General features: G+C 50.2%; 2 protein-coding genes across 5 annotated transcripts in view; one reads left to right on the forward strand and one right to left on the reverse strand.

Moving 5' to 3' along the window:
* The window catches only part of LOC131664036 (Krueppel-like factor luna), a 39355-nt gene that overhangs the window by 9033 nt on the left and 11617 nt on the right, over positions 1–18705 (forward strand). The window lies entirely within an intron of this gene.
* LOC131664034 (pyruvate carboxylase, mitochondrial) lies at positions 8876–17707 on the reverse strand. 3 transcript variants are annotated; one of them, XM_058934871.1, is made up of 3 exons: positions 17466–17707; positions 16177–16448; positions 8876–15268 (listed from the first exon to the last, which is right to left on the reverse strand). In XM_058934871.1, exon 3 carries the CDS (start codon positions 15139–15141, stop codon positions 11599–11601), a length of 3543 nt encoding a protein of 1180 aa, XP_058790854.1. In that variant the 5' UTR covers positions 15142–15268; positions 16177–16448; positions 17466–17707; the 3' UTR covers positions 8876–11598. The 3 variants fall into 3 exon arrangements, with proteins under 3 accessions (XP_058790854.1, XP_058790855.1, XP_058790856.1); XM_058934872.1 differs by lacking the exon at positions 17466–17707 and having other exon boundaries at positions 16138–16513; XM_058934873.1 differs by lacking the exons at positions 16177–16448; positions 17466–17707 and adding an exon at positions 15870–16120.

Genomic DNA, 18705 nt, shown 5'->3' on the forward strand with positions numbered 1-18705 from the left:
AGTACTGGATAATAATCGCACTCGAGCGGCGCTCGGCAGCGCGGAGTGACTAGATTTTTCTCGGGAAAAGAACTGATTCGCCAGGCGGACTCGGCGCGCAAAAGGACCAACGACTGCGGAACGAAGGCAGACGAGCGTCGCCCGCGCGCGCAACGAATCCTTCGGCGATGGCTTCCGCTCGAAGCCCCCCACGTGCCAACGATCCGCGCGTATCGCTGCCCACGCGTGTCGGAAACGAATAGAGCAAGAAAGAATGAGAAAGAAGCGCAGAGAGCCGCGCCGCCGAAGATGCAAGTGCGCGCTCGTAGACGGCGGGTTTGGCCGTACACCCAAGCGCTCGCCAGGCGAGAGAGAACATATATAGGATAGAACAGTGGGGGAACAGAATGCGGAATAGCCTAGAATGTGATGTCGGAGTCCGTACGTATGTGTGTGTGTGTGTGTGTGTGTGTGTGTGTGTGTGTGTGTGTGTGTGTGCGCGCGCGTGCGCCGCCGCCGCCGCCGCTGAGCGAGTCGAGCTGAAAGAGACCCCAACACACGCGCGCGCGCGAGTATATGCGCTTCGGCTACTTATTATATGCCCCCGGCCGGCGGAGCTTCTTTTTCTTATTTTTTGCACGCACGGATTCCTCGCGGTCGCCGTGCCTGTTACACGTGCTCGGCGTGCTTTTTGACACTGATCCCGCGGCACGCTATCGGCCCGGAGACCACAGCCAAGTCGTACGCGTCGATGTGTCGAATGTTGGCGTTTCGCTGCTCGCGGCGCTCGTGCCGCCGTCGCAGGAACGTTCAGCTTGGGCTCGCGAGGCGCGGTAAGTGGTGAAGATCGGCGCGATCGGGCGTCGCCTTCCATTCGTCGAGTTCCAACGACGAGCGCTCGCGCCGGCGTATATTATCGGTTCCGGCGATCTCGGCAAAGAGTGGTACAAGCCGATCGAGTCAGGCGTCGAAATCAGCGGCAATTCATATCTCGCGCGCGCGCATTTGCATAATGCTCGTCCGACCGACGAGGAGGAAAGAGAGAGAGAGAAAAAAGAAGGCCACGCGGAGAAAGAAGCGGATCGCGATCCTCGCAGCGTCTCCGGCATAAATCCTTGCGCGCGGCGCAGACAATGAAATAAGAAAGAGGCCCCGCTACGCGAGGAAGAAGTCGATCGGCGCGTCAACGTTATGATAATCCACAATTGTGACTACGCAAATCTGGCTCATCAGCATAATACGCCTCTCCCTCTCCCCCTCACGGTTTTCGGTTTCCGATTTTCACCTCCGGCGCGCGCGTATAACGGACGGCGCATAATCCCATTACAGCCGCGAGCGAGCGAGAGAGAGAGAGTGCAGCATCGGACGCGAGGAAGAAGCCCGTTTGCCCATTCATGAAAGACGCCGGGAAGGGGGAGGGCAGCGGGGAGAGCTCGCCTCGCACCGATATGGGCACGCGTGCGCGGGCGTATACGCGAGCCGGCGAGCGCGCGGCTTCGATTACCGGACGCGGAGCCTCTCTCTCTCTCTCTTTCTCTCTCTGCCTGCCATCGCGACGACGACGCCAGCTTTTCCATTCCGCCGTGAGTTTTCGCGAGGCGGCTCGAGACGCGAAAAGCGTCGGGAGCGCTTTGCGCGCGATTGCGCAAAGCGCGCGCTTTGTGTCTCGCGCGCGCGAAAGCCCGCTAATTTCGAAGACGAATAACGTACGGCCGCCTCGCTCTCGCGGAGGCTCCGCCGCGCTCTGCACACCGTGAGAAAGTCCATTCACCGCGCGTGCATGCGCTTGCGCGTCGCCCGTATGCACACATGCACACCGCCTACCCGTGAAAGTGCCGCGAAGAGCCGGCCGCGCGGCCTGCTGCAGATAAGCGCAAACGCCAATTACATAAATGCAACCAGAAAACTGGGATCCTGCTGTGTAGCCCCCCACCGCAGCCGCCGCCGCCGCCGCCACCCCTCCCTGGCTTTTTACGCCATGAGCGATGACTATTTATCATCGCCAATTAGGCCGAGTGCGCTTCTTCTTTTTCTCGTCCGTTGTAGGCGTAACGGCCCGATCGTCGGCCTTTCGCAAGGCTTTCCAGTTGAGCAACACCGCGCGCCTTACGTCTTTGGGAAAATCAATTGTCGAGCCGCGCGCGAAATCGGTTATATTTCAGCGAGCTTCGGATGTATTCGGGGAATTCGAAAGTTCGCAGCACGAGCTATTGTCTGCGCGCGCGCGCGAGGTGCTATCTTCGATCGAGCCACCCGCGCGGATAATACGTGCAATTTCGCATCTTTCTCGTTCTCCCGGCGCCGGCAATTGGGCACGAAAATTCAAATTCGCGGAGACGCGAAGAAGGGCGGCAGGGGGGTGGGGGAAGCTTCCAGCAATGCGGCGCAGCGCTGGCGAGGCGAGAAATCCGTAGGGCCGATAAAATACTTGTCAGGCTCGTTATATGAAAAGGCCGTAGCAGTGTACGCGCACGCGTAAACCTGGCTAGCGCATATACGCGCGCATTTTATAAGTGAACTAGTTTATTCATGGTCGCGTTACTGACCTTTCACTGCGCGCGCCGCGCGTTGCGAGATCGGCTCGCTTTCCGCGCGACGCGCGCAAACTTTTTCGCGCTGCGCGGCGCGACGCGCTTACGTCATCGCGGGCCGCGCGCCGCTCTCGGGAAATCCGGAGCCGCGGCGTGGTAGCGGCGATCGATCGATCGGTGCGCCGATTCGCCCGCGCGCTTATCGACGGGATCGCGCCGCGGGAGGTGCCCTCGAAGCGTCGAAAAATGTCAAATAATAACTCAGCCGGGGAGCGAGAGAAATCAATGGCCGAGCGAGAAACAGGTTCCCATTGTCATTTTCGCGCGGCTGGCTTCTCTTCTCCGGCGTTCGGGGCTCGTCATTAATAACCCGGCGCGCGCGCGCGCGACCGAGAGAGAGAGAGAGAGAGGGCGTAATAGGATTTCCTTGGCAGATAAGCCGTCCAATTTAGCCGCGCGCTCATTGATTCCAAAAGAGGATGACTCCGCGAACGAGCTATCTGATGACGATTTGTCAAAGGCGCGCTCGCGTGCTGCGGCGCAATATCGATGTCGCGCGAGAGCACTGTTGTGATCGATGCGCGGCGGGCCCGTTTTTTTTCTCTCTCTCTCGCTCTTCTTCTTCTTCTTCTTCTTATTCTCTCTCTCGTCAAACGTTACGCAGCTTCCTCAGTTGAGCCCCTGCTTTTACGATCGCTTGCGCGCCGGCAGATGGACGCGACGATTACATCTTTTAATTTCAATACCCGGGGGAGGAGATTACTACGCAGCCTTCTCCGTTCACGAGGGGACTGATCTTCGCTCGGAGCGTAGACTCGGCGAGAGAGAGAGAGAGTGAGAGAGAGATGGTGGGAAGGGGAGAGGGCGGAACAATGCGATTTAATTGAATTTCGAAAGCGCGAGGCATGGGACCACGCGCGCCAAGTCCAAGACGGAAATCGGCGCGTTTCGTCAGGTAGTTTTGGCGGCGTGATAATTCAAAAAAATCTGTCGACTCACAGCCGCGTACGGACTATTCGCGTCGAGCCGTAAAGCCGAAGAAGAGCGCATAAATTATTCGTCTGGATCGACGCGCCGAGCGAGTCGTGTTTTTTCTTCGCTGATCTCAAAATTCGCACAGCTAGCGCTTTGCATCGGGCTCGGGGCGCATCGCGAGGCGAATCATTGTCGACGAACCGGAGGGCGTCGTGCTTACGAGTTTCCTGATAATCCTTTTATAAAAGAGAGATGGGCGTCTGAAATTGAAACCGTGATTCGTGTACGGGTATGCAAGCAAGTTGATAGTAAAAGTAGGGAATCGGTGCTGATAAATATTACATTTATTCTCAGGACATATACATTTATTGCGCATCTATGTTATCAAGTTTAGCTTCGAATAAGTATAATCAACAACAAAGAGAATCGTAAATCATTGTTTTACATGAAATACTGTGTAGTAACTTTGACTGATGTGGTGTAGTAATTTTTCGAAAAAATTTTCACAATTTCTAATATTAAATATTAAATAAAATATGTAATAAATGAATGAAAGATGACAATTCCGTTAATAGTTGAAAATGATAATTGTGAAATTTAGTCTGCGCCAAGTTAGCCGAAACTGACTTCCAGTATTTTTGTCCACAAAAAATATCTATTGATATGGGAATATCGTGCAAAAGGTTTCGAATCGTCGGCAAATTTGTGTTAGAAATTAAAAAAAAAGAAACCGTCAGGCGCAATTGAGGGTTCAATTTATTTAGAAAACGAAAAAGAAAAAACAAAATCTGCTACGTTATTAGATTTGAAATTATAATTAAATCTACGAATATAATTACAATTTAATTTTTATATACCAATTAATATCGACGGGTTAAGCGTGTAGAAGCATATAATTGTTTTATGTATATAATGTATTTACAAATTTTTATTTTTGCCTGTCAATAATTTTGATGTTGATTCAAGCTCATGCAACTAAATATTAGTACAAATGAAAGATAAGCACGCGAAGCGCGTTTGACGAGACTTGCACTTGCAAATTTTAAGGGATTATCGCGTGCTTTGAGATCTTCGAAAAATCATCTCGGCATTTCACAAATTCTCAAGAAATTTGAAAAAAGTCGGAATTTTGAAAAATTGAAATCTTGATGGATTTGTTTACAGTTATTCAGGGGTGTCTTTTTATTATCATGTTGGCTTGTACATGTAAATAAATGAAGATTATCGTTCGTTGTCACGTTTTTATCTTGCCGTTTTGGCGTTTTATTTCGCTAATAGAAAGAGCATCTTGAAGCGACCGAATGAACTTCCATTCGTGCAACTGAGAAAACTGTTTGGGGGTATCAACGACACGGCTGCTCGAAACACGCGACATTTGAATTACAAGCTCGGCAGAGCCTCACGGAAAGCCCGCCAGGCAGTGCGCCGACGCCTCGATAACGTGACCTTGCCCGGGCGTTCGAATCGCAACGGCAGCTTCTGCGGAAAGTCCGTTCGCCGCGACACGCCGCGCGTCCGAAGTGCCGGCGCGCGCGCAACTTCCTGCCTCGGGGCGCAGCGTATCGCGACAAAAGCCCCCGGATCTGGATCGCGGCGCGCGCGTCCCGCAGCGGGAGGCTGGTCCGAGCTGTGGCATTGTTCGGCTTCCGCGGCGCTCGCTGATTTGCCGCTCGCTAATTTAACGCGCCGCCCAGCCTGCACTTGTAGCGCCGCCCGCGTACGTACTCCATTTTTTCTCTCTCTCTCTCTCTCTCTCGCTCGGCGAGGTCCTATTGTCAGCGCGCGCGCACCGCGAACGCAACTCGGCTGCTCCCCCTCCTTTTTTGCCCGCGATACGCCGTCGCGGAGAAGTGGGAAGCTCTTCCGGTGCGCGAGCGCGCGACCGTGACGGATACCCATATAATCCCGAACGAGCGCGGCCTTTTCGTTGGGATTGCGCGTTGCTTAGATTGTTGCTGCCGCTTTGTTCGCTCGCCGAGGAATAATGGCGCACCGCGAGCCACTCTTCCAGCCCGGTTTCGGACTGCGCGTCCTGCCACTGCGTTTTCGCGGACTACAAGAGCGAGAACGTTACGCGAGCTTACGCGCGCCTCCGACATCTTCCCCGAGTCGGCCGCTCTAAACCGAAGCGTCCAACGTAATCAACGGCACGGGACCAGTCCAACGTCATTCGGGCGTTGAAGCGTACGGCGTCCATCACGCGTCAGCGTAGTCCTCTTCCCCCCCCCCCCCCCCCCCCAAAAAAAACGAGAAGAAGAAGCAATCTCGTCTCTCTCGCTGCCCGTGTCGGCGTGTATGCTTGCGCTTATCCGCGCATGTACCTTGATGGGCTCATCAGCGCGAATTAACATACCTGCCCGAGCGCGTCTCCCCGCTCCGCGCGCGTGTATCACCTAAAAATAACCCGCGTTATTGTCTAGATGGTCCACACGACGAAATTTCCTTTCGAAAAGAAGTCCTTATCTTTTACCGTTTCTTTTTTTTTTTCTCTCTCCTTCTTCATTCTTTTTCTTCCTTGGCCCGTCTTTCTTTTTCGCGCGACTCCGCGCGCGCGCATAGAGTAAGTACACAAAAAGCGCGTCGTTGACTCACAGGAAACGCAGCACGAGCGCCCGCCGATGATCGGCAAACAGTCACCGGGACGAAGATGGGCTCTATACGCGAGGGCCGGATGCGCATTCGGCACTTTCTTTTCTCGTCACGGGAAAAAGAGCTGTCCCGACTCTTTCTCTCGTTCCCGCTGTACAGCGGAGGACCCGCGGCGGCGCGCCACGATCTTGGCGCGCGCGCGGACTCTATCGCGCCGCGCCGAGTTATTTACCGCAGGAAGTATGAATATTTATGGGGCGATATTCAGAGGCGCGCGCTTGCGGCCGCCGATTCCGTCTGCTTTCGCGCTGAGCTGCGCCGATCGATCACGCGTCTCGCGCGAAGAATACTCTCATGTACGCACGCGGACTCGGGCGTTGTCCGCGCATCCACTCTAATTACCGAGGACTCGCATCGATAGCCCCGAGGTTTTCGACGCGTCGCTGACGAAACTTTCTCTCGCTCTCGAAAATTCCCGCATTATCATTGGCGTGTAAAGGCCAGAAAGAGAGAGAGAGAGAAAGAAAGAGAGGCATCGGAACCTGCAGTCCATTTCCCCGCATGGGTCCCGTACAAGAAACTCGGCTCACCAACGAGGGGCCTGATTTATACAGCCCATTCGTTCTAATCGTCTTCGCTGCGTATTTCTCCCTTCTTGCTTGCGCAGCGCCTTCTCTCTCTCTCTCTCTCTCTCTCTCTCTCTGATTGAATATTTGCGTGCCTGCGTGTGCGAAATTGGAGCGACGCTCGGCAAACCATTTAATTAACGAGTGCGCGCGACAAAAAATTACTGCCGCCCAACAGGCATATTTCGGGTTCCTTGACTCCTTTTCTATGCGTCTGCCCTTGCTCCTCTTTCCTCTCTCTCTCTCGACTGTGTTTGCGCGCCGTAAGCAGAGAAGCTCTTGAGTTGCGGCTGGCTCATCTTTTTTTTTTTTCGTTTCATTTGCGAAGCGTGTCGATTTCGTCTATGGGCTCTTTTGTAAATTAAACTTTATAAATAATATGGCGATCGGTATGCGACGGTTCGCCGCCCGTAGTAATAAATTTGTAATTGGAGAAACGCCGATACGCTACTTTTCAGAGCTGAAACGCTCGATTTATCATCTTCGCATTGCGGCCAGTTTTTCGATTATCCTTTGCATAATCTTAAATCACCGGGAGCGCGCGCGCTCGCCCGTATCCGTCGACGACGTTGCGAGAGTGCGCCAGCCGTAAAGCCGCGCTCAAGCGACAAATAAAACGGCAATTTGGACGATACTCGCGAGCGATACAAGAGCGAAATGCAGATAAATGCAAATACAGCGCGTTAAAAGCCAGCGAGCTGCGCGAGACGTCTAACGAAAAAGCGGCGCGACGAAAATGAAAGAAAAAAGAAAACACGAGAACGGGGAGGGGGAAAAAAAAATGCCGATATGCCTTAGCTAACCGCAATAAATCAGCCCGACAATACTGGGCCGCGCCATATTTAACGCCGCCAACGAGAAGTGATGATTTCTATTCGAGGAGCAAAAGGGCGAAAAAGAGAGCGACGCCCGAGCTGCATTCTACACGCGCGTACATAAGTATATGTAAAAAAGAGGAGATATCTTTTGCTCTGTCGCGCGTGTCGCTAACCGGAGGAAGAGGAGCGAGAAATAAAGAAGAAAACAGAAAGGAAAGAAAAAAGAAAAAGGAGAGCGAGCTGCCGCCGAAATTTATCGGCTCGCGCCGAGCGAGCGCATAAATCCTCCCTCCGCGCCCAAATATGCATATACGCGCGGCGAAATATCGTCAGACGGCTAACGAGCCTTGACGCAGCGCGCGGCCGATTAGACGCTTAGGGGCTGCGCGCGTTCACCTTCCCGCAGCGGAAGTCGCGTTTCGCCGCGCTCCGCCGGCCAATGTCCGAACGGCGCGTGGCTACCCGACGAGGACGGCCACGCCGCTCGTTAATTGAATCGACCGATGATTAATCGCGGCTGAAAGCGTACAGTTGCGCCCCGCGCGGCCCGCGGACGCTCGCCTCGCGTGCGCGCGTCTATCGCGAGAGACGTGCTCGTATAAATAATGGCCCTCGACCGGGCATTTTTTCGCCCCTTTCCGCCCGCGAAAGATCCGCGTGCGCGCCGCGTGTCTCCGCGCGCGACATCCTTTTTGTTTCTTCTTCGCTCATTGGCGCTTGATAAATCGAACCTGTTTTTGTCGCCTGCATATCCCATATATCCCGCGAGTTTCGCGTATATATCTCGCGAGCCGCTGCCGCTCGAGGAAAACATAGATTTCCTACCGTTTTGATACAATTTGCATATTTTTGCCTCGCGTGCGCGTAACGCGCCGTCCGACTAGATCTTGAGAGCGACGTTTTTCAAAACAACATTCGAGCGTCTTTAAGTCGCTAGAGACGCAAGGGTTTTTTTATTCTCTTTGCATTGCAGTGAACCTAATTATACTTATCTGATGTTTCCCTCGTCATTCCTGAATTTAAAGAAATATAACATTGTCATTAATTCGTAAGCGAAACTTGAAAATCTAAAATACATAATGTAGGAAACCGCGATGAAAATAAATTGAACGTATAATCTTTTCCAGAGAACGCTAACTTTTCAATCTTTTTATTAAATTCTGTAAAAATATCAAATGTCTACAATTAAAATGCATAAATAAATAACGTTCAATTAAAGAGGACGTTAAAAAATCTTTTCTTCAGTCTCAGACTCTTAGTCCGCATGAGTATTCTTTATTCAACCAAATCGCTTGCAGGAGCACCTAGATATACCCGTGAGAGTGCACAGAAATAATAAAAGCCAAGGATGTATCTTTGTTGTACTCATTTATTTCCCAAAAACAGCAGAAAAAAAACGGTAAAGACGATGGGGACGAAACACAGGGCTCTGAAAACAGAGCATGCCCACCTACATGTGCAATCATAATCGCTTCAGGCGCTTAAGCCTTCTCCGCGCGCATACATTATGCATGCATATAGTATACTAAAAACTACGCAGCGCGCGCACAACAATGCAATATCATACCTCTGTTTTCTCTATCTTTTACATTTGCCATTTCTCTCTACGTATATGTACAATAAAATATACAGCGATGCAACAAACTATATACGCATATACATTCACACACACATACACACACACACACACACACACACACACATATATATGTATGTATATGTATGTGTATATACACTATCAACAATCTATGTCCGTCGGGCTCTCGGTAGCTATCGAAGGACGCGCGTGGGAGCACGCTGCGAAGATTCATTTTTCATCTTTTTCTGTCGAACGTCAAGTGCACTTATGTGCGCGCAGGTGACTCTCGATGATTAGCTTTCTGAAGCTATCGTTGTCAGTAATATCCCTTTTTTCTGGAGTTGCCTAAAGGGAAAAAGTCCAGGAAAAGCCACTGGGTCGTAAATGTCCGTAATAAAATATGTATTACCACGGAAATTGAGGTAGGTCAAATCGTTCAGTTTACATATTGACAAGTTCTTAGCCCCAATATATATGTTTCTCAAAAGCAGGGTATAAATTGAGTGCCAAGTATGGTGCAAAATGGTAGCAACTATCCACCTATTACAAAAATTGTCTTTTCAGGTATTTTCTTATCTGTTCTAAATTTATTATTCTAAAGTAATTGACCGTCCTTCGAACAAACGATGGTATCAGATTTTTTTGCGGAGAAATTACAGTCTTTTTAAGTAGGAAATATGAAAAAAATGGTTTTGGAACCATGACATTGTTATTAATTATTTATATTAGTCTGATGTCTGTCATGGAAATATTACGTTTAAGAGATTCACCAGTGATCGTGGTCCTGAAATTTGATATTTCATTCTGTGAATTATTTCCAATCGTTATTGACATTTTTTTTTAATATCGACAAAAGCATACATGTCGCTCAATTTTATCGCACACATGACCCCCAATCTGACTAAAATAAAATTTACAAGTGTATTCGCAAGATATACAAATGCGAGAAAAATATGCGTAGATATACATGAACTGACGTAAATGTTCTTATATTCTACTTTAAACTCCTACAACGTATGTTATATAAACAGGAGAGATAAAACGAAAATATAGAATCGTTTTAATTTTCAACAGCTTCGATCACAGTAATAATTCAATGTTGATTTTCAACTTTACCTACGTGTATGTGAAGTAACTAAACTATAAGTATTTCATATTTTTTGTTAATTTATTGTCATCAAATTTATACTTCAAATTGAAGATAGTCAGTTTACAATATAAAAACATGATCTTTTAAAGATGACTTATCACTGAATTTCTTTTGATTTGAAGGCCAAAGTATAGAGTTTGAATGTACATGTATAGTAAAATAGAGAACATAATCATTGGATGGATTAATGCATAATATTGCATAATGCGGGTTTCGGGGTCTCATTTTTTTTATTGACTATCACTATTTACCGATAATGCACCATCGTAAGCAAATCGAACTTTTAACGAAGATTTATTTCTATTCACCGGGACATTTTTTGAATTTCTGGCTTAGTTCATCGATTAGAATTCTTTCACAAATTGGAATCGATGGAAGTTTTATAAGGAACAATTAATTTCCTGTAAGTAGAGTCGTATAGTTATACGGTTTACAACCTCCTTAGCTATCTATACATAACATAAAGGTACTTAACAAATGCACAGTTATCAATTTGATTATATGGCCAATCAATTATTCCAAGTTGATGCGAACAAGCATAACTAATTGAATGAAGGAATTCGCGCAAATTTATGTATCGCAACATTAAGAAGAGAGCACACTGAAATTGACTTATTTCGTCTAGGAAGGAATGTTTTCAGTAAATTCTACATTATCGAAGGTTCACAAAAATACAGTGCTTTACATATTGGAAAATTCAGTCATTAACTGCTTTAACATATAACAACGTAGTTCTTAAAATATAAACTTTTCAGGAGAAAATCGTTGTCGAATCGTCTGGCTACGATTTATTAATAAGATAAAATTACATGATGTTTTGAAAAGAAATGCTGAAAATTTGAAAAAAAATAGATACATTTTTATTCATTGTACGAGTAAAACGGAGGATAATAAAAGAAAAAATCGCTATTTACAGATCAGAGTATCTTTCATGGAGAATGAGTATAAAATTTGAGCTCTCAAAAATTCATTTATCACCGGTGCGTATGAGCTCTGTTACATAATTAAAAAATTACAATTTTTGTGCTACAAAAATGTTTTCTTGTGCTAGAAAGGTATTTTTTTCACTATCAAAAGTCATTCGTTACAATACTTCAGATTAGTTCTCTACTAGAATCACAATAAAATATAATCGTTCAACGATCGTACGTAACATAATATTAAATTCGTTTCGTTTCGCATAGAATATACGTTCGAAAATAAAAGTTCACGTATAGATAGAATATATACAATAACAAAAAAGTCGTTGGTTTCTTCTACGGTCATTAGGTTTTCGTTCAGTGTACCCATTCCTTAAGAGACGAACATGGCGGGTAGTTACAAGGGAAAGAAAGGAAGGCACTGGGTCTATTTATTCCATAGTGCAAATGAGATCTTCGCCCTCGAGCTTCATTCCTTGAGTGATGTCAAGGCTCTTGATTTTTCCAGCTTGAGGTGCTTGCACAACCATTTCCATTTTCATAGCCGAAAGAACGACGAGAGCGGCGCCCTTCTCTACGGTGTCACCGACTTTGACGCGAATATCGATGACGCTGCCGGGCATCGGTGCACCAACTTGTTTCTTATCACCCTTGTTTGCCTTCGGGTGAATATGCAATTCCTTGACAGCTTCCTTGTCCTTGATGAAGACCGAACGCAACTGGCCGTTCATTTCGAAGAATACCTCTCGTTCGCCATTAGCTGTGAGATCCTCGGCAACGGCGAGTGTCTTGATACCGAGTGTCTTACCCTTCTCGATCGTCACCTCGAATTCCTCGCCAGCTTTCGGCCCGGTAAGGAAGATCCTGGTATCGAGTTTGTCAACGGGTCCGAAGGTATCGCGGAAGTTGAGATAGTCTTTAGTGACTTGTGGATAAAGAGCTGCCGACATAACGTCTCTGTCGCTGATCTGCGGATAGGTCTCCTGAAGCTCGGACTTGAGCGCGGCAAGGTCGAGCGGAGGAAGAGATTCACCTGGACGGCCCTCGATGCGCGGCATATCTTTGAGGACCTTGGAGCGCAGCGGTTCCGGGAACCCTTGGTAAGGTATACCAATAGCACCCTGCAAGAACTCCACGACGGATTTGGGGAAGGACAATTCTTCGGCGCGCTCGAGCACCTCGTCGGCCTTTAGCTTATTCTGCACCATGAATTGCGCGAGATCACCAACGACCTTGGAGCTCGGCGTGACCTTGATGATGTCTCCGAGCAAGAGATTAGCCTCGCGGTACGCCTTCTTGACGTCCTCGAAGAACTCACCGAGGCCAAGACTGTAAGCCTGGAATTGCAAGTTGGTGTACTGACCGCCGGGAATCTCGTTGAGGTAGACGTCGGCGTTGCCGCTCTTCATAGTGGTGGTGCACTCGAACGGCGCGTACAGCGTGCGCGTCTGCTCCCAGTAGGCAGAGTACTCGGACACATCGCGAAGGTCAAATTGCGTGTCGAGCGGCGACGACTGCAGCGAGGCGACGATCGCGCCCATCGATGGCTGACTGGTCATGCCGGACATGCTGTCGACTGCCACGTCAACGACATCGGCCCCGGCTTCGGCGCAAGCAAGCATGGACGCAACGCCACAACCAGAAGTGTCGTGCGTGTGAATGTGAATGGGCAGGTCTGGATGCCTCTGGCGAATCGCGTCAACTAGCAGATGAGCTGCTTTGGGCTTGAGCAGTCCGGCCATGTCCTTGATGGAGAGCACGTGGGTACCGGCTTTCACCAGCTCATCGACCAGACCAGCGTAGTAGTTAAGGTCGTACTTACGCCTTTGCGGATCGCTCACGTCACCGGTGTAGGAGATGGCTGCCTCGACGACGCCACCGGCTTTACCGGCCGCCTCCATGCCGAGTATCAAGTTCGGCAGATAGTTCAGCGAGTCGAACACGCGGAAGATGTCCATGCCGGTCTGCACGGCCAGCTCGCAGAACTTGAACACAACGTTGTCGGGGTAGTTGGTGTAACCGACCGCGTTGGCACCGCGCAACAGCATTTGGAACGGAATGTTGGGGATGACTTTACGCATGTCCTCGAGCCTCTCCCAAGGGCACTCGTGCAGGAAGCGCAAGGCGACGTCGAACGTCGCGCCGCCCCAGTTCTCCAGGGCGTACAGTCTGTTGAACTTGTGCGCGACGAACGGTGAAATGAGCAGCAGATCGTGGGTGCGCACTCGAGTGGCCAACAGCGATTGATGAGCGTCTCGGTACGTGGTGTCCATCAGCAGCAACCCATTGTGAGCGCGCACTGCTTTGGCGAACGCTTCCGGTCCCTTCTCCTTGAGAATCTGTCGGAAGCCTTGAGGCGGCTTCAAGTCGTCGATATCGAGTTGAGGAACGTGCGGTCCAATCTCCGCTGGTTTCAGCGGCGTGGCCAGAGGTGTGCTGGGCCCGTTGACGAGCACGGTGCCGATGTAGTTGAGGAGCTTCTGAGCGCGATTCTGCGTGGGCTGGAATTGGAACAGCTGCGGGTTCTCGTCGATGAAGTAGGTGTCGACCACGCCATTCAGGAACTTCTGGTTCTCCAGCACGTTCAGCAGGAAGGGGATGTTGGTCTTGACGCCGCGGACGCGAAACTCGCGCAGCGCACGATTCATCTTGGCGCACGACGACTGCAAGTCGGCCGCGTGGGCGATCACCTTGACGAGCAACGAGTCGTAGTAAGGCGAGATAATGGCGCCCGCGTAGGCGGAGGCGCTGTCCAGTCGAATCCCCATACCCTCGCCCGAGCGGAACACTTCGATTCTGCCGGAGTCCGGCTGGAAGTTCTTGGCTGGGTCCTCGGTGGTCACTCGGCACTGGATGGCGAAGCCTTGGGGCGTGATGTTCTCCTGGGTCATGCCGAGCTCCGGCAGAGTCATGCCCTCGGCGACCCTGATCTGCGACTGGACGAGATCGATGCCGGTGATCTCCTCGGTGACGGTGTGCTCGACCTGCAGCCTGGCGTTCACCTCGATGAAGAAGAAGTTGCCACGCTCGTCGGCGAGGAACTCGACGGTGCCGGCGTTCGAGTAGCCGACGTGCCTGGCGAGCTTCACGGCGTGATCGGTCATCGCCTGGCGCACCTTCGGGTCGAGCATCGGCGCTGGCGCGATCTCCACGACTTTCTGGTGGCGACGCTGAACGGAGCAGTCGCGCTCGTACAGGTGGACCACGTTGCCGGCGTGGTCGCCGAGGAGCTGGACCTCGATGTGGCGCGGCCGCTCGATGAACTTCTCGATGAACATGGCGCCGTCACCGAAGGCGGCCTTGGCCTCCGACGAGGCGCGGTCGAACATCTCGCGCACCTCCTCCATCTTGCGCACGACCCGCATGCCGCGACCGCCGCCGCCGTAGGCAGCCTTGAAGATCACCGGCAGGCCGTACTTGTTGCAGAACTCCAGGGCCTCGTCGGAGGTGGTCACGGGGCCGTCGGTGCCCGGGACGATCGGCACGCCGGCACCGATGGCGGCCTGCCGCGCGGCAACCTTGTCTCCCATCTGGCGGACCACGCTGGGCTTGGGCCCGATGAAACGGATACCGGCGTCGATGACCGATTGCGCGAAGTCGGAGCGCTCCGAGAGGAAGCCGTAACCGGGGTGAATGGCATCCACGTCGTTCTCACGGGCCACGCGGATGATCTCCGGGATGTCGAGGTAGGCCTGCACGGGCGGCATGCCGCGGCCCACGATGTAGCTCTCGTCGGCCTTCTGCCGGTGCATCTGCATCTTGTCCTGCTCGGAGTAGATGGCCACCGAGCGGATGCCCAGCTCCGTGCAGGCGCGGAACACCCGAATGGCGATCTCGCCGCGATTGGCCACCAGCACGCTGCGGATCGGCTTGTACTCCACGTCCGTGCCGAAGCTGCTGCTCGGGGCGTTCCAGAAGCGCAGCGTCACTCGGCGCCTTGCCAGCATCTTGTTGGCTTTCCTTATCGAATACATTCTCTAATGCGCGCGCTTCTCCCGAATCCTGCTCTCGGTGCCGCTTCCTCTCTGCCTACGCCTTCCTCTTCGGATTATTATCCGGACAACACGAAGACTGCGACCCTGTTTTCGAGGGGCGCCTGCGCTGCAATTTTATTAATTTCGTTTTTAATGGAGACTCGCGCAGCGTAGCGCAGTGCTAATTAAACGACGACAACGACGAGCGCGCGCGCCACGACCGCCCGATGACAGATATACAGCTTCCATCTTTTTTTCACTTTACGATTTTTCGTCGGCCGAAGAAGTGAAAGGTTAACGTCGTTACGCAAAGTTATTTTTTCTTCTTTTAACATCGAATACGCGAATTTCGCAACGCTCAGTTACACAACTCTAGCAGAAAAATAAAGCAGAAACAGATGTACAAAAGCACCGAGAAGCGACATTGGGCGCATCGGGTGGGGGTAAAATGAGTAAAGCGTTACGAAACATTGTCAAATAATTTGCAAACTATTAATAAACATTCGGCCGGCGGTTGAATAACGCAAAAATAAATATAGACAAACAGGCAAGACGATAACATTGTCTGGTATTAATCTTGCAGAAAGTTCAAAGTTCAGCGTTATTCCGGTCCGGTACAAAGTTCATCCGTCGTGCGGCTTATCGCGCCCACAATGAATTACGTAAGGAAGACGAGCAAGGGGTGAGAAGGGGGCAGTGCACGCAGCCACGCGCGCACCTATACGTACGAGAAGGACAGCAGAGCAGCTTGGCCTGTCGCCCCCAAAAAAGGTGTAGAAGAGCGCTCTAAATGCAGAGAGGGCGAGAACGAGCGAAGCGAATTGACCCAATCGCGCGCGCACACACAGGCAAGCAGCTCGCCGACGCGGAAAGTTACGCGACACACGCACTCGCTCGCGTACACACGTACACGGCGGTCTGTCTCTATCGCACGCACAACACTGACTCAGCAGCTTAGGGGGCACGATCGAGGATGGTAAACAGACTGGAACGTACCGGGAGCTGGCTCGCTCGGGCGAGAAGCGGATAACCTACCCGATGACAGAACCTGGCGTGAAGCTCTTCGGCTGGCGGTCGAGCGGAGTGGCGTTTTGCGAGCGGCGCCAGGAGGAGCGCAAACACGTGATGGCCGCGTAGCTGAGCACTGTTCTGGCGTCGTCCCGTCCGCACCGGACTGTCTGCACTTCTTCGTCTGCAACACGCACGCTCTTTGCTATACTGCCTACGCACCGCACTGGACTCTCTCCTCGGCTCGCGCGCAAGCGCAGACGCGCCAGTGGAAACTCAGCTTGTCGATTACACCACACCTAATACATGCATAACAACCTGTATTTATATATATACACAACGCCAACCGTTCGTTCGGTCTACAAAAGACTCTGTGATTGCCAGCGAGTGACCATCAGCTTATATGCGGCACAAGCACACACGCGCGCACTTGGCTGATTGACGTAAATTGGTTAGCGCATGCGCACTCACGCCGTTCAACTATTCAAATTCACGATCGATCGTTCGGATATCTTTCTTTAATAAACAGTAAAAGAAGCGTACACACGCTACGGCAAGGGCGAATCAATCGCTGGCTCGATATGTTGATGATAGATTTATTGGAGCTGATTGGGATTGCAATGTTTTTCCTGCATTACAGTGTACAGTAAAATCGATAAGTTAATGTTTTTATTCCACGCTAAAGGTGTAAAGAAAGTTATTAAAATTTAGCTCTTTTCAACTAACCGCTGACTCGTTAAATTATTGAATTATCAAGATTAGCATTGAGATTTTTCGATCCTATAATTTTCTGGCGTTTTCATTTAAAAATTTAAAATATCCGTTTAAATAACTGCAGTCGAATGTTAGGAAAAAAATGGGGGGTGTGTCAATTTATGACATTGTATGCATTGGATGACGTACGAATATATAAAAGTGCAAACAGCTTTAATTAGGTGTAAATGCAAATTTAGTTGTTGTTTTCACAAGAAGACCAACAATGACCGGATGCGTCTCGTTCCCGTCTTTAAATACAAGACTTATTCAAAAACTGTCACAATAAACTTTCGTTATCGATACTCAAAACAGCTGATTTGAATTTTTTTTTTTTTTTGAATTGCCAATTTCGCAATTGATATGAATTCTGACTATTAGTTGCGGAAAAATATGCAGTTATCTGAATTCAACATTAACGGTTTTAATAATGTTTTGCACTGTGCGAAAGCAAATTTAGAGCGCGACTTGGAATATTCCCAGATGTTTAGAAATTCGAATAAAACATGGGATATTTTTGGTTTGGCACGTCTTCATTTGGCTTTAATGACACGCATTCTTACCGATAAACATCAACGAATTCGCCGAGCAATCTCACAGTGAAAACATAGACCCTTGGATCGGCTGATACATCCCATCTCGCACGTAGTTTCATTTAAATTCACCATGGGGCGAGCGCGTGTTTGTGCAAATCGCGCGCTCAGGTCCACATCACAGTGTCACCGCCGCGCCAGCCCTGCTCCACTTCAAATTCGCCATAATTCACTCTCTCGAATTGAACAGTTCGCATTATACCGTGCCATTGCCATTGTGGTCGACTCGGAAAGAAGAAGAAAAAAAAATACGAAGACGCGCGCCGCGCCGAGCTAACAGCTGTGCTCGTCTCGTGCGAATCTCTGGCGCGCGCGCGCGCGCAGCTCGGCATAAAAAGCGAAAACAAAGCGACGCGCGATCCGCCTCTTTGAACCCCGCCAAAAGAAGAGCAGCGTCGCGCGGGCCCCATTCAGGCCGATTCCGCGGCGAAAAGGAGAGGCGAGAGGAGCGTATAAATTTTCCGTAGGCGCGCGCGCAGAGCGCGAGACGGGATTTACGGGGGGAGGAGCGAGAGCTTGCAAAGCGACGACTAAATCAACGCCGCCGACTTTAATTACGGTCGCGCGCGCGAACGGCACGGCATCGGTGAATCCGGGCCGCCAGGAAGGAAGACGCCCTGTTCACGCCGGGGACTCGCGCCACTTCCTAATGTACGCGCGACGCTCTTTCACCGTTTTCCCTCTATGCTTATTTTCATTTTCCTTTTTTTACTTTTTACTTTTTATTGTTTCTTATGATAATTTCATAAATGGCGTATTAATCACCGGGTCTTAAAGAGCGCGATAAAAGTAGCATTTACGATGTCGTCGTGTGGCAACTGGATGCGAGAAGAGGGAGAAAAAAAGCGATACCAGTTTTAAAGCGGCAATTTATGGGCTCGCGAGGCTCGAGACGGCTTTCACCGTGCGGAGGAGACGTCGCGATTTTTCCGCGCCGACGATGCTTTTGCTCCCGCGCCCCGCGACTGCTTAATTATGGAGTCGCTCGTTTCGAAAGAGTCCAGGCTGCTTTTGCTTTTTTCCTTTTTTTTTATTCCTTTCTGACGCGCGTTCGTTCAGATGTAATCATAATTGCGAGAAAAATATTACCATTGGCAATTTCTCGGTATCAAGTGCGTGTTTATTTAAGCTTACAATATTGACACACAATATCAGAATGCCTGGATAATTAATTCAATATTTCCAACGTTGTTGCACGCGCGTCGAAAGA

The sequence above is a fragment of the Phymastichus coffea genome, unplaced genomic scaffold, assembly GCF_024137745.1.
Source record: "Phymastichus coffea isolate CEN01 unplaced genomic scaffold, Cenicafe_Pcof_1.1 PCOF00039, whole genome shotgun sequence".
NCBI classification, from domain to species: Eukaryota; Metazoa; Arthropoda; class Insecta; order Hymenoptera; family Eulophidae; genus Phymastichus; species Phymastichus coffea.